This window comes from Chionomys nivalis, chromosome 2, assembly GCF_950005125.1.
Source record: "Chionomys nivalis chromosome 2, mChiNiv1.1, whole genome shotgun sequence".
Classification (NCBI taxonomy): domain Eukaryota; kingdom Metazoa; phylum Chordata; class Mammalia; order Rodentia; family Cricetidae; genus Chionomys; species Chionomys nivalis.
This window is the reverse complement of record NC_080087.1, coordinates 82,372,821-82,384,599: the sequence shown is the minus strand read 5'-3', so window position 1 is coordinate 82,384,599 and position 11,779 is coordinate 82,372,821. Positions and strand designations below refer to the sequence as shown.

Here is an 11,779-nt window from a genome sequence, read left to right as displayed (position 1 = left end):
AGACAAATGACCAAATTTATGATAAAAGATTTCTAAATGAAGGTAATTGTATGCTTGGCTTCTTCACACAGATTGGTTCTGAAGAGAACCAAATTCTAGTATTTTGAAGCGGGTGCAGGAGGTTCATGAGTTTGAGTCCAGACTGGATTACATAGTGAATTCCAGGTTAACCTGTGATATCAGAGCTGGCCATGAACCATTAACATAGATGCATATCTTTTTCTAAATTTGTAAAAGTCATTTAACTTTATTTTATGTGCATTAGTATGAAGGTTTCAGAGCCCCTGGAGCTGGAGTTACAGACAGTTGTGAGCTGCCATGTGGGTGCTGGGAAGTGAACCTGGGTCCTCGGGAAGAGCAGCCAGTACTCTCTACCACTGAGCCATCTCTCCAGACCCAAGTGCATATCTTTTAAAATATGCAGAATTCCTGTGAAATCAGCACATATAAGCCTCTTAAGAAATGGAAAAATTAGGTCTGAGGAGATGGCTCCATGGCTAAAGGTACTAAAGACCTGGGTTTGATTCCCAGCACCCACACAATGGCTCACAACCACCTATAGCTTCCAATTCAGGGCTCTCATGACATCTTCTGGCTGCAAGAGATACACAAACATACATGTAGGAATACACTGCCACACAAAGAATTAAAATAGCCAGGCAGTGGTGGCGCACGCCTTTACTCCCAGCACTTGAGAGGCAGAGACATGGGGATCTCTGTGAGTTTGAGGCCAGCCTAGTCTACAGAGCTAGTTCTAGGGCAGAGAAACCCTGTCTCAGAAAACCAATAACTAAATAAATAATAAAGTAAACCTTTTTTTAAAAGAAAGCTCCATGATAAATGGTTTTCCTCATCACCTTGGACAAGGTTTTTGTCACATGCACACCTACACTGAGATCCTGGTCCACTCATATCAGAGCAGATCTTCCCGGGCGTGTTGGCAGAGGCAGGAGGGACAGAAGCTCAAGGTCATCCTGAGCTACACAAAGAACCCAGACCAGCCTGGGCTGCATAGAGAGAACTTGTTCCTCCCCTTCCCCAAAATACAAGGATGAGGAAAGGGTAAATGAACAAAAAACAAAAACGGAAAACCCTCTAGAGTCCCCCAGAAAACATCAGAGCTGACAGACACTTGCAGCGACATTGCAGGACACAACAGCTTACAGGCACCAGGAGCTGCTATGGAGCTGGGGCTGCACCCAACAGCAGGTGATAGAGCGTTGCCTGCCACGCGTGAAGTCCTGGGTTCAGGTCCCAGGACGGCATAAATGGGGCCTGGTGGAGCACACCTGGAATCTCAGCCTTCAGACAGAGGCAGGAGGATCAGAAGTTTGAGGTCATCTATGCGTTGATTTGAAGTTCAGCCTGGCTGCACAAGGCCCTGTCTCAAACCATCAGTAGAGTTTTCTTTAATGCCAATAATAAATTTACTGAGAATGAATTAGGAAAAATTTTTCATTCACAGTTGTTTTGGTGAGATAAATAGTGGGGAATAGGTAGAAGGGGAGAGAGTGGTCGGAATGCATCCTATCCATGTGTGGAATCAAATTTTAAGGAGCAAAATTTACTAACGAAAATAAGTAAGCAAGCCGGGTGGTGGTGGCGCACGCCTTTAATCCCAGCACTTGGGAGGCAGAGGCAGGCAGATCTCTGTGAGTTCGAGACCAGCCTGGTCTACAAGAGCTAGTTCCAGGACAGGCTCCAAAACCACAGAGAAACCCTGTCTCGAAAAACCAAAAAAAAAAAAACAAAAAAAAAAATAAGTAAGCAAAGGTACACCTGGGAATAATCTAATCAGGGAGGTGAGGCCTCTCTACAGTGAAAACTTAGAGACTCTTTTTTTTTCTAAAGATTTTATTTACTTATTATGTATACAGCATTCCTTTCATGTACATCTGCACACCAGAAGGGGGCACCAGATCTCATTACAGATGGTTGTTGGGAATTGAACTCAGGACCTTTGGAAGAGCAGGCAGAACTCTTAACCACTGAGCCATCTCGTCAGCCCCTTTTTTTGGTTTTTCGAGACAGTATGCCACCACCTCCTGGCAGCTTAGAGACTCTTAAAGAAGAAACTGAGGACGCACTAGACGATAAGAAGACATCTCTCTCTTCCAGGCTCCTGAACCTGCAAAATTAAAATTGTGGAAATGACCATATTACCATATGTAATCTATACCTGCGCTGTAAGGTCCATCAGAATTCCAATGATACAGGTGGAGGTAGTGGCGCACGCCTTTCATCCCAGCACTCGGGAGGCAGAGAAGGCAGATCTGTGAGTTCAAGACCAGCCTGGTCTACAAGAGCTAGTTCCAGGACAGGCTTCAAAGCTACAGAGAAACCCTGTCTCAGAAAAAAATAAATAAATAAAATAAAATAACAAAACAACATAGAAAAGAGAACAACCAGCTCTACACCTGGACAAAACCCAAAAGGCTCCAAGCCCCACCACAGAGACGTTCACACCCCTGTGGTCACAATTGCCCTAGCCACAGCAACAGAAAAGGAGACCAGCACAGCTGTCTGTCAGCAAACAAATAAGGAGAATCGTGGGAAACATATATGGCAGGATTTCACTCAGCCACAGAGAAAAAGTGAAACTCCAAAAAGTTCAGGGCAATGAAAGGACAGGATATTATCACGGGAGAAAGTGGTATCTCAGTCTCAGACAGCATACATTCCCGTCACACGGGAGCCTCCCACACATCCTGAAACTAGAAAGTGGGCCTGGGGAGAGAAAACGAAGTTTTGGGGGGGGGAGCACATGCAACATGAAATTGGAAAACTGAAAGTGGAAGGGAGGGATCCAGGGAGAGCATCAACACAGACAGTGGATGAAAATCCCGGTAGGGAGTCTAACACTTTGAAGGTCTAAAGAGAGAAGAAAGAGTACTTCATGGTGAGTTGGGCACCTGCATTCTCTCTCAAAGGAAGTAGGTTCATGGGTTCATGGGGTTCCTGACTCTGAGCCTCCCAGGCCTGCAGGCAAATCTATGTCCCCTGGGCGACTCTTGGGAATCCCTTCCACTCCCTGGGTGGGACACTGAGCAGAAGTCAGGTCTTTCTATAGCAGCAAAATCTCTGCACCCCAGAGCGGGATGTGGCACAGGACCCTAGCTGGGTCCTGAACCTGCCCCTGTTTGGCGCTTCCTGTGGGACTCTCCTGACTCACCTTGCCCCAGGTGATGTTTCCTCCTCACTTTCTCTTTCGCTGGAGTCTCACCTGCTCTGGCCCCGCCCTGCTCCCGGGCTTCCCCAGTCTGGGCTGCCCTGGTGGCTGGTGTCAATCTCCAGCCTTGTTTTCGCTTTTCCTACATCAGCCGGGGCTGCCCACGAGGCCAGGTTAAAAGCATGGAGCTGGGATGGCAAGGCACAGAAAACGTACAGTCTCAGCCAGGACACAGCAACAGGCTGAGAGCCACACGGAAACGCCGAGCAAGACCGAGGAACCCGGGGACAGCCTCGAGTGCACACCCGAATCCCCAACTCCTCACAGACCCCAGAGAGCAGCATGAAGCCAGGTGAGGCCCCAGACTGGTGCGTGGGGGCGTGTCCGCACGGCCCCCTTCCTCCAGCCCTCACTCTGTCCTTCTGTGACTCTGAAACAGCTGGGGGCCGCCTGCTCCTGCTGCTGCTGCTGCTGCTGGCCGCGGTGCTGACGGGAACCCGCGCTCACCCTGTGCCTGGGGACACCAGGCTCCCACCAGATGCAAAGGAATGCGACCTAGCCCGGTTCAAGTCTCTGGCCCCGCAAGAGCTGAAGGCCTTCAGGAAGGCCAGGGATGTCATAGTGAGTCTGCCTCTGCCCTCCTGAGTGGATAGCCTCCAGTCCTCCCTTTCTGGGCTTCACCACTTGTGCTAAGTGGGATGAAAGTGGTCTCCACACTTCCTGCAGTGGGCAGACTTCAACTCTTCCTAGAGTGGGCTAACCTCAGCCCTTCCTGCAGCGGACTGATGGCCACCCCTGCTGCAGTGGGCCTAATCACCACCCTTCTTGAGTGGGGACAGATAATCCACTCTTTCTGTAGTATTCTAAGCCCACAGTCCTCCGGTGGGCTAATCTCCTCCCTCTCTTCGGTGAGCTAACTTCAGACTCTCCCACAGTAGGGAACTCCATTCTTCCCAAACTGGGCTATCTCTCACGCTTAGTACAGTAGCTGTCTAGTATCTGCTACCACGGAGGAGCCTCCATCTTTCTGGCAGTGAACTTCCCTTTTCCTGTTGTGACCACCCTCACCCCAATGCAGTGGTCTAACCTTCACTCTCCTATATGGGCTAACTGTGTTTTTGCTCTCCAGGAAGAGTGGCTGCTCAAGAAAGATGTCAAGTGCAGCTCCCGCCTCTTCCCCAGTGGCCGGGACCTACAGCAGCTGCAGGTGAGCTGAGGCTAGACCTGGCCCGCCCTCAGCAGCCCACTGTTGGGCCTCTGCTCTCCCCGTCTCTGTCCACAGCAGACCCGTCGTCTGTCCCCTGCCCTCTGCCTCTCTCTGTCCCTTGCCCTGTCCACCGTCCTGTCCCCTTGACCAGTCCCCCTTGACCTCCCCTCCCCGGGTCCCTCACGTGTTCTCTCTCCTGTCTCCTTGCTCAGGTCCAGGAGCGCCCCAAGGCCCTGCAGGCTGATCTGGCCCTGACACTGGAGGTCCTGGAGAACGTGACTGACCCAGCCCTGGGCCCCATCCTGCACCAGCCTCTTCACACGCTGCGCCACATCCAGTCCCAGCTAAGGGCCTGTGTGAGTCCTAGGTCCCTGGCTCCTCCACATTGTGCCTCCAGCCACGGGGACTTCCTGTGTCCCAGCAGCAGGCTTACAGTCCCCTCCTCTGTCCACAGACACAGTCTCAGCCCACAGCAGAGCCCGGGTCCCAGAGTCACCGCCTCTCCCGCTGGCTGCACAAGCTCCAGGAAGCCCAGGAGAAGGTGAGTCTGGAGAGGGGACCTGGATCTGCAGAGCCTGGAGACCTGAATCCCAGCAGCCCCTGAGCCAGCCCTGTCCTTTCAGGAGACCCCCGGCTGCCTGGAGGCCTCTGTTACTTCCAACCTCATGCGCCTGCTTCTCCGGGACCTGATGTGTGTGGCCATGGGAGATCAGTGTCCTGAGCTCAGATCCTCCTGCCAGCGGCACTGTGTGGACTCAACAAGCCCCCCGCCTTAATTTATAGCCCTTCACGACTTTTTAAAAAGTATTTATTTATGTGTGTGGGTTCTCAGACCCACAAAATGTCTATTTTTCTACTTTTGTAAACAATCTGCAAATACAAGTTGAGAAAAGACCTTGTGGTGTGTCGTGTGAATCTTGGCGTCGATTCTTTCTTTGGTTCTCATGGCAAAAGAACCACCACTCCAGCTCTCCAAAGACACTCCTGCTTGCCTTGAGCCCTGTGGTCTAGCGTGGGCTACTGCTTTCTGCATCTGAGTCGATAGCAAGTCGTTTGTATTGGGCTCTTCCTGGGTTTTCAGGGAGCATCTCGTCTCTGTGGTTCCAGGTGTTGGCTCAGGCTTCTCTGTGCTATGCTTTGCTTTGGCTTTTGAAACAGGGCTTCTGGTAGCCTAGGCTTGCCTCCAGGTTGCTTTATAGCTGATGGCCTCAGACTCCTGTTTCTCCCATTTCCCCTCTGGAATGCTGGGGTTGCAGGAGTTCACCAGTGTGCTGGGCTCTAACCATAGCCACTCTCGCTTCACCAAAGACACCTTGGTGGATAAAGTTCTCTGCACTCTGTCTTCTTCTCTTCTGGAACCTGCGTGGAGTCAGTGCGCTGCTCAGAGAGGTGACTCAGCATTCCTTTCCCAAAGACAATGCTTCATGATGACATGGTCTCCTGTAGCCCAGGCTGGCCTCAAACCTACTGTGGCTTCCCTTGAGCTCCCATCCCCTGCCTGCTGGAGTGACAGGCATGAGCCCCCACCTCGGCGTTCAATGCCACAACCTGAACTCACAGCCTCACGCATGCAGGCAGGGACGGACCCTCTGAGCCACGTCCTCAGCCTTGCTTCTCACGAACCTTACCGTGGATGTCTGCAGCTTGTGCTGTCTACCACCGGCCCTTTAACACAGGCAGCCTCTCTGGACCACAGAGATCAGAGTAAACCAGGATGTGCCTAGTCAATTGGTGATAGTCCATGCCTGAAATCCTGCACCCAGGAGGTGGAGGCAGGAGGGTCAGTTCAAATCATCCTTGTCCATTCTGTGAGCTTGTCACCAGCCTGGACTATGTGAGACCCTGTAGCCCCCTCCAAATGCTCATCTATTGTCTACAATGTGGACTGAAAACACTGCTCTCATGGACCGATGGTTACATCTGAACGTGTCTTCCGATAGGAGCATCCTAGACCCCTCCTGTCTCCCAACCCAGCTCTCAGACCTGGAGCAGAATGGAAGAGAAACTAGAAGAAAAAAGAGAAGCACTTGGGAGGTAGAGGCAGGAAAAATCAGAAGTATAAATAAGGTCAGCTTCAGTCATAATGTGAGTTCAGGCTAATCTGAGAAGTATAAGGTCAACCTCAGCCATGAAGTGAGTTCCAGGTTAGCCTAGGGTACATGAGACAAGGGAGGGAAGGATGGATGGAGGGAGAGAGATACAGTTAATTTTGTTTTGTTTTCGTGAGACAGAGCCTGGCTTGTAGCCCAGGCTAGCTGTGAACGGATGATCCTCTTGCTTCAGTTCCCCAAAAGACTGCCAGGGGCTTTCACAGGCATGGGGCCATGTCCAGGTAGTCAATTCTTGCAGAAAGCAATCTATTGTAAGGTGTCAAATGGCTTAGAGAAGTCAAAGAAGTTGAAGAAGTAGCTTCTACACTGACCATTCGGGCACAGTGGCTCCAAGAGCCCAGCTACAGACACAAGCCTCCAGGGAATCTCTTTTTTCCTAAGGTTGGGGTGCTGGCTGCTTAATTAGGAACTAGTTTCCCCCAGTAGGACCTAAAAGGCCCCTCAGCCAAAACCAGCTTACAATTCACAATCCCAGAGAACCTAGACAACAATGAAGACCCTAAGAGAGACATACATGGATCTAATCTACAGGGGAAGTAGAAAAGGACAAGATCTCCTGAATAATTGGGAGTGTAGGGAGCATGGGAGAGGGTTGAAGGGGAGGGGAAAGAAATGGAGAGGAACAGAGAAAAACGTATAACTCAATAAAATCAATTTTTATAAAAGGAAAATAAATACATAAAAGCTAAAAAGTATTTTTTTAAAAAGGCCCTTCAGCCAGGAAGTGCTACAGTAAGGGACTGACCGTCACCAAAGTATATCCAGGAGGAGGAAGGAAAATGATTGTTCTGCCAACTGATGCGTCACTTTCTCCAGATCCCCCTTCACACCTTTTATAAGAGCACATGAATGGAGAAATCTAAGTAAGGCCGAGCCTAGCTGGATGGCAGTCTGAGAAAATGACAGTTTTCCAGCCTCTGTAGGCAGGAAGGTGTAGCTGATGAAGTTCATGAACATAGAGAATGAGGGGGTCAGGCTGGGCAGTGTGCACCAGGGTCACACCAGCTTTCAGGAGAATGGTGAGTTCCAGTCCAGCCTGGGCTACATAGCAAGAATCATTCAACCCTAAAAAAAAGTACAGCCGGGCGGTGGTGGCGCATGCCTTTAATCCCAGCACTCGGGAGGCAGAGGCAGGCGGATCTCTGGGAGTTCAAGGCCAGCCTGGTCTACAAGAGCTAGTTCCTGCACGGGCACCAAAGCTACAGAGAAACCCTGTCTCGAAAAACCAAAAAAAAAGTACAGAAGAAAAGTTAATAAATGTAAATAATTTAGAATAATCCTTGGCGAGGCACTAGTAATGAAGAAACATTCTGCAGTTAACAGCTCCGTTCCCTGTCCGTGGTCCTGAACCTTCATCGCTCTGGAGAGCCTAAGGAGTCAATGGGAAGGACTCTGGGCTGGTTTTCCCCAGGGTTTCTGAACAAAGAGAGAAAAAGAGCCTAGGGCTATGGGGAATCTGTAGAGAACGGTCTCCAGGGAGACTGAGAGGACGCCATGTCTGCTGACTGGTAGCATTCTGGCACTCAGGAGGAGCACAATGTTTTCCTGTCTGAAAACATGAAGGGGTCTGGAGAGATGAGTCAATCTGTGGAGCACTTGCCTTGCAAGCATGAGAACCTGAGTTTGACCCCCAGAACCCATGTGAAAAGCTGGGCACAGTGACATTGAGGAGGCAGGCAAAGGAGATGATGTGGGCTCTCTCAGCAGCCAGTCTAGCCTAACGGGTTAGTGAGGGATCATCCAGCTGCCACGGAGAGTGGGGAATCCTCTGTGGAAGCCTGACAGCCTCAGTTCAGTCCCTGGGTTCCAGAGGTGGAAGGAGAGACCCAACTCCACAAAGTCGTCCTCTGCCCTCCCACAAGTGCATCATGTGCAGACACCACACATACATCTGATAATAACAAGCAAAACAACTTTTTAAAAAAATAATGTGGCTGGGTGGTGGTGGCATGATGGAGGAGGGTCATCTGTCTATGTGTTACTTTCATTGGTTAATAAAGAAACTGCCTTGGCCCTTTGATAGGACAGAAAATTAGGTAGGCAGAGTAAACAGAACAGAATGCTGGGAGAAAGAAGGCAGGGAGCCAGACACCATGGGGCCAGCTGCCAGGTCAGACATGCTGAATCCTTCCTGGTAAGCCACACCTCGTGGTGCTACACAGATTACTAAATGTGGGTTAAAGCAAGATGTGAGAATTAACCAATAAGAGGCTGGAACTAATGGGCCAAGCAGTGTTTAAAAGAATACAGTTTCCATGTAATTATTTTTGGATAAAGCTAGCCAGTGGCTGGGAGCCAGGTGGCGGGAAGCGGCCCGCAGCTCCTCGCTACAGTGGCACACACTTTTAATCCTAGCACCAAAAGGAACAGAGGCAAGTGGAGCTCTGTGAGTTTGAGGCCAGCCTGGCCTACAGAGCAAATCCTGAGTCAGGCAGGGCTACACAGAGAACCTCTGTCTTGAAAATAATGATAATAATAATGTGAATGGCATTCCTGAGGAGTGATACAACACCAAAGTCATTCTCTGGTCTCCCCATATAAATATACCATGCACACATACACACACGAACAAACACACTACATAACACACACACTAGCCACACATCACACACACTTGCAAACACACCACAAACACACAAACATAGACACGTACAAACACACCACCACACACACATACAAACACCACACACACACACACAAACTTACTTTTGCAGTACTGACTTTGTCTTTGTGGAGAATCAGGGCCCCTGGCATTTCAAAGTTACAGGCTGCGTTGATTGTGGCAAGGGTCACCTGATGTTACAGCCTTGGCAAAAAAGTTTTGGGGTAACAGTATCACCCTATGGGTTACCTCTTAACTTGAAAGGACGGAACTCTTGCTTGCCTTAGTGTTCAAGACAGAATCATGCGATGTAGCCCAGGTTGGCCTCAGACTCACTCTCCTGTCCCTGACTCCCCAGTGTGAGAATTGCAGGCATGAATCACAACACCTGTCTCAGGGATAGAAACTTCGGTGTGTGTGTGAGTTTCTGTCTGCATGTGTGCACGTACATGCACACATGCATGAGCACATGTGCAGGTGAATGAAATTTTGTATGTATGTGTGGAGGCCAGATGTCAACACCTTATTTTTGGGACAAGGTCTCTCTCAGTCTCCCCTAAGCTCACCTATTCACCTATCTCCACCCCCTCGTCAGTGCCTGACTTTTATGTGGGTGCCAGAGATCTGAACTCAGGTCCCTGTGCAGACACAGCAAGCACTCTACCCACTGAGCTACTCCCCCTCCCAGCGAAGGATAGAAACCTTTACAATGAAGACACCAAGCTGGCTCCAGCTTCCCCTAATCACTCAGAAGAAGATGGAAAGACACAGTGTTCCCTCCAACAGGACGCACCAAGGACACAGTGCTGCTTCTGAATTATTCTGGGAAAATTCATGTTTACCCTGAACTTAAGTCAACAAGAAAGAACCAGATGAATCCAAGGGAAACAGTCGATGGAGTGCTACCTTAAATTCTCCTTAAATGTCAGCATCACAAAAGAATAAGCAGAAAGGCTATGGACCATCCCAGATCAGAGAGAAGGAAACGTGATGTTGAACTCCAGCTGTGAGGAGAACTGGATACATGACCGGGACTGAGTACGAGCAGAGTACAATGGCGTACATGCATGAGATTGTCTACAAAGCCAGGTGTGGTACCCCACACCTCTAATCCCAGAACTCAGGAGGGGAGGCAGGAAGATGAGGGGTTTGGGGTCACCCTCCACTATGCAGTGAGTTAAAAGCTAGCCATAGCTGGGCGGTGGTGGCGCACGCCTTTAATCCCAGCACTTGGGAGGCAGAGGCAGGCGGATCTCTGTGAGTTCGAGACCAGCCTGGTCTACAAGAGCTAGTTCCAGGACAGGTTCCAAAACCACAGAGAAACCCTGTCTCGAAAAACAAAAAAAAAAAGTTAGCCATAGCTATGTGTAACCCTGTTCAAAAATTAAAAATAAATAAATAAATAAAATGAGGGGCTGGAGAGAGGGCTTGGTGGTTAGGAGCACTTGCTGCTTTTGCAGAGGACCCAGATTTAGTTCCCAGCACTGACATGATGGCCCAAAACCATCTGCAGACACAATCCAAGAGTATCCACCTCTCCCTTTCAGCCCCCAAGGGTACTTGGCAGGGACATTTATACAGATATGTAAGCAGGCAAAACATTTACACATATAAAATAAATTATAATATCAAAAATTTAAACCAAAATGTTATATATATATATATTATATTTTTTGAAAATTTGGCCGGGCAATGGTGTTGCACACCTTTAATCCCAGCCCTCAGGAGGCAGAGGCAGGTGGATCTCTGTGAGTTCAAGGCCAGCCTGGTCTACAGAGCAAGTTCCAGGACAGGCCCCAAAGTTACAGAGAAACCCTATCTTGAAAAAAAAATTTTACTAAGATGCCAAAGAAAAGGCTCTCGTGCTTCCTGTCTGTCTCTGTGACCGTCCAGATTGAATTGGAGAGTACATGTATATGGAAAAAAATATTTGAAAATAGATACATTGTGTTATAGCTAAATTGGCCTAATTTAGAAATGCATGACTTTTTTGTTTTTGTTTTTTGTTTTTCGAGACAGGGTTTCTCTGTAGCTTTGGTGCCCGTCCCGGAACTAGCTCTTGTAGACCAGACTGGCCTCGAACTCCCAGAGATCCGCCTGCCTCTGCCTCCCGAGTGCTGGGATTAAAGGCGTGTGCCACCACCGCCCAGCTATACATGACTTTTTACTTTTTTTTCTAGACAGAGTTTCTCTGTGTAGCTTTGGAGTCTGCCCTGGAACTAGCTTTTGTAGACCAGTTTAGCCTCAAACTCACAGAGATCCACCTGCCTCTGCCTTCCAAGTGCTGGGATTAAAGGCATGTGCCACCACCTCCAGGAAAATTCTTACTTTTAAAGAGATTTCGTTTTTCAGTTTTGCCTGTGTGTATCTGTACATGTGTTTGGGGGACTGCCCATGGAGGCAGAGGCCCTGGATTCCCTGGAGCTGGAGTTGCAGGTGGTTGTGAACATCGATGGTGGGAACCAAACCCAGCTCCTCTATAGGAGCACTGTGTGCTCTAAACTCCTTCCCATCTTATCATATTGTTTTCTGTGACAAGGTATTATGTAGTCCAGGTTGGCTTCTAAGTCATTACCTAGCCAAAAATGACCTTGAATTCCCGACTCCCCTGCCACCTCTTCCCATATGCTCAAGTTACAGGCTGAAGCCACCATGAATAGAACCTAAGGATTTGTCATGCTGGGCAAATG

General features: G+C 49.3%; 1 protein-coding gene and 1 non-coding gene across 2 annotated transcripts; both read left to right on the top strand.

The window, feature by feature from the left end:
- The first annotated feature begins 3,511 nt into the window (after window positions 1-3,511).
- On the top strand, window positions 3,512-5,152 carry LOC130868977 (interferon lambda-2-like). The gene is made up of 6 exons (XM_057761062.1): window positions 3,512-3,521; window positions 3,609-3,790; window positions 4,299-4,376; window positions 4,589-4,732; window positions 4,831-4,917; window positions 5,000-5,152. Exons 1-6 carry the CDS (start codon window positions 3,512-3,514, stop codon window positions 5,150-5,152), a joined length of 654 nt encoding a protein of 217 aa, XP_057617045.1.
- A 5,752-nt stretch (window positions 5,153-10,904) lies between these two features.
- LOC130870591 (small nucleolar RNA SNORA31) lies at window positions 10,905-11,003 on the top strand. The gene has a single exon (XR_009056735.1). It is a non-coding gene; the product is annotated as a small nucleolar RNA SNORA31 (small nucleolar RNA).
- The last annotated feature ends 776 nt before the right edge of the window (window positions 11,004-11,779 follow it).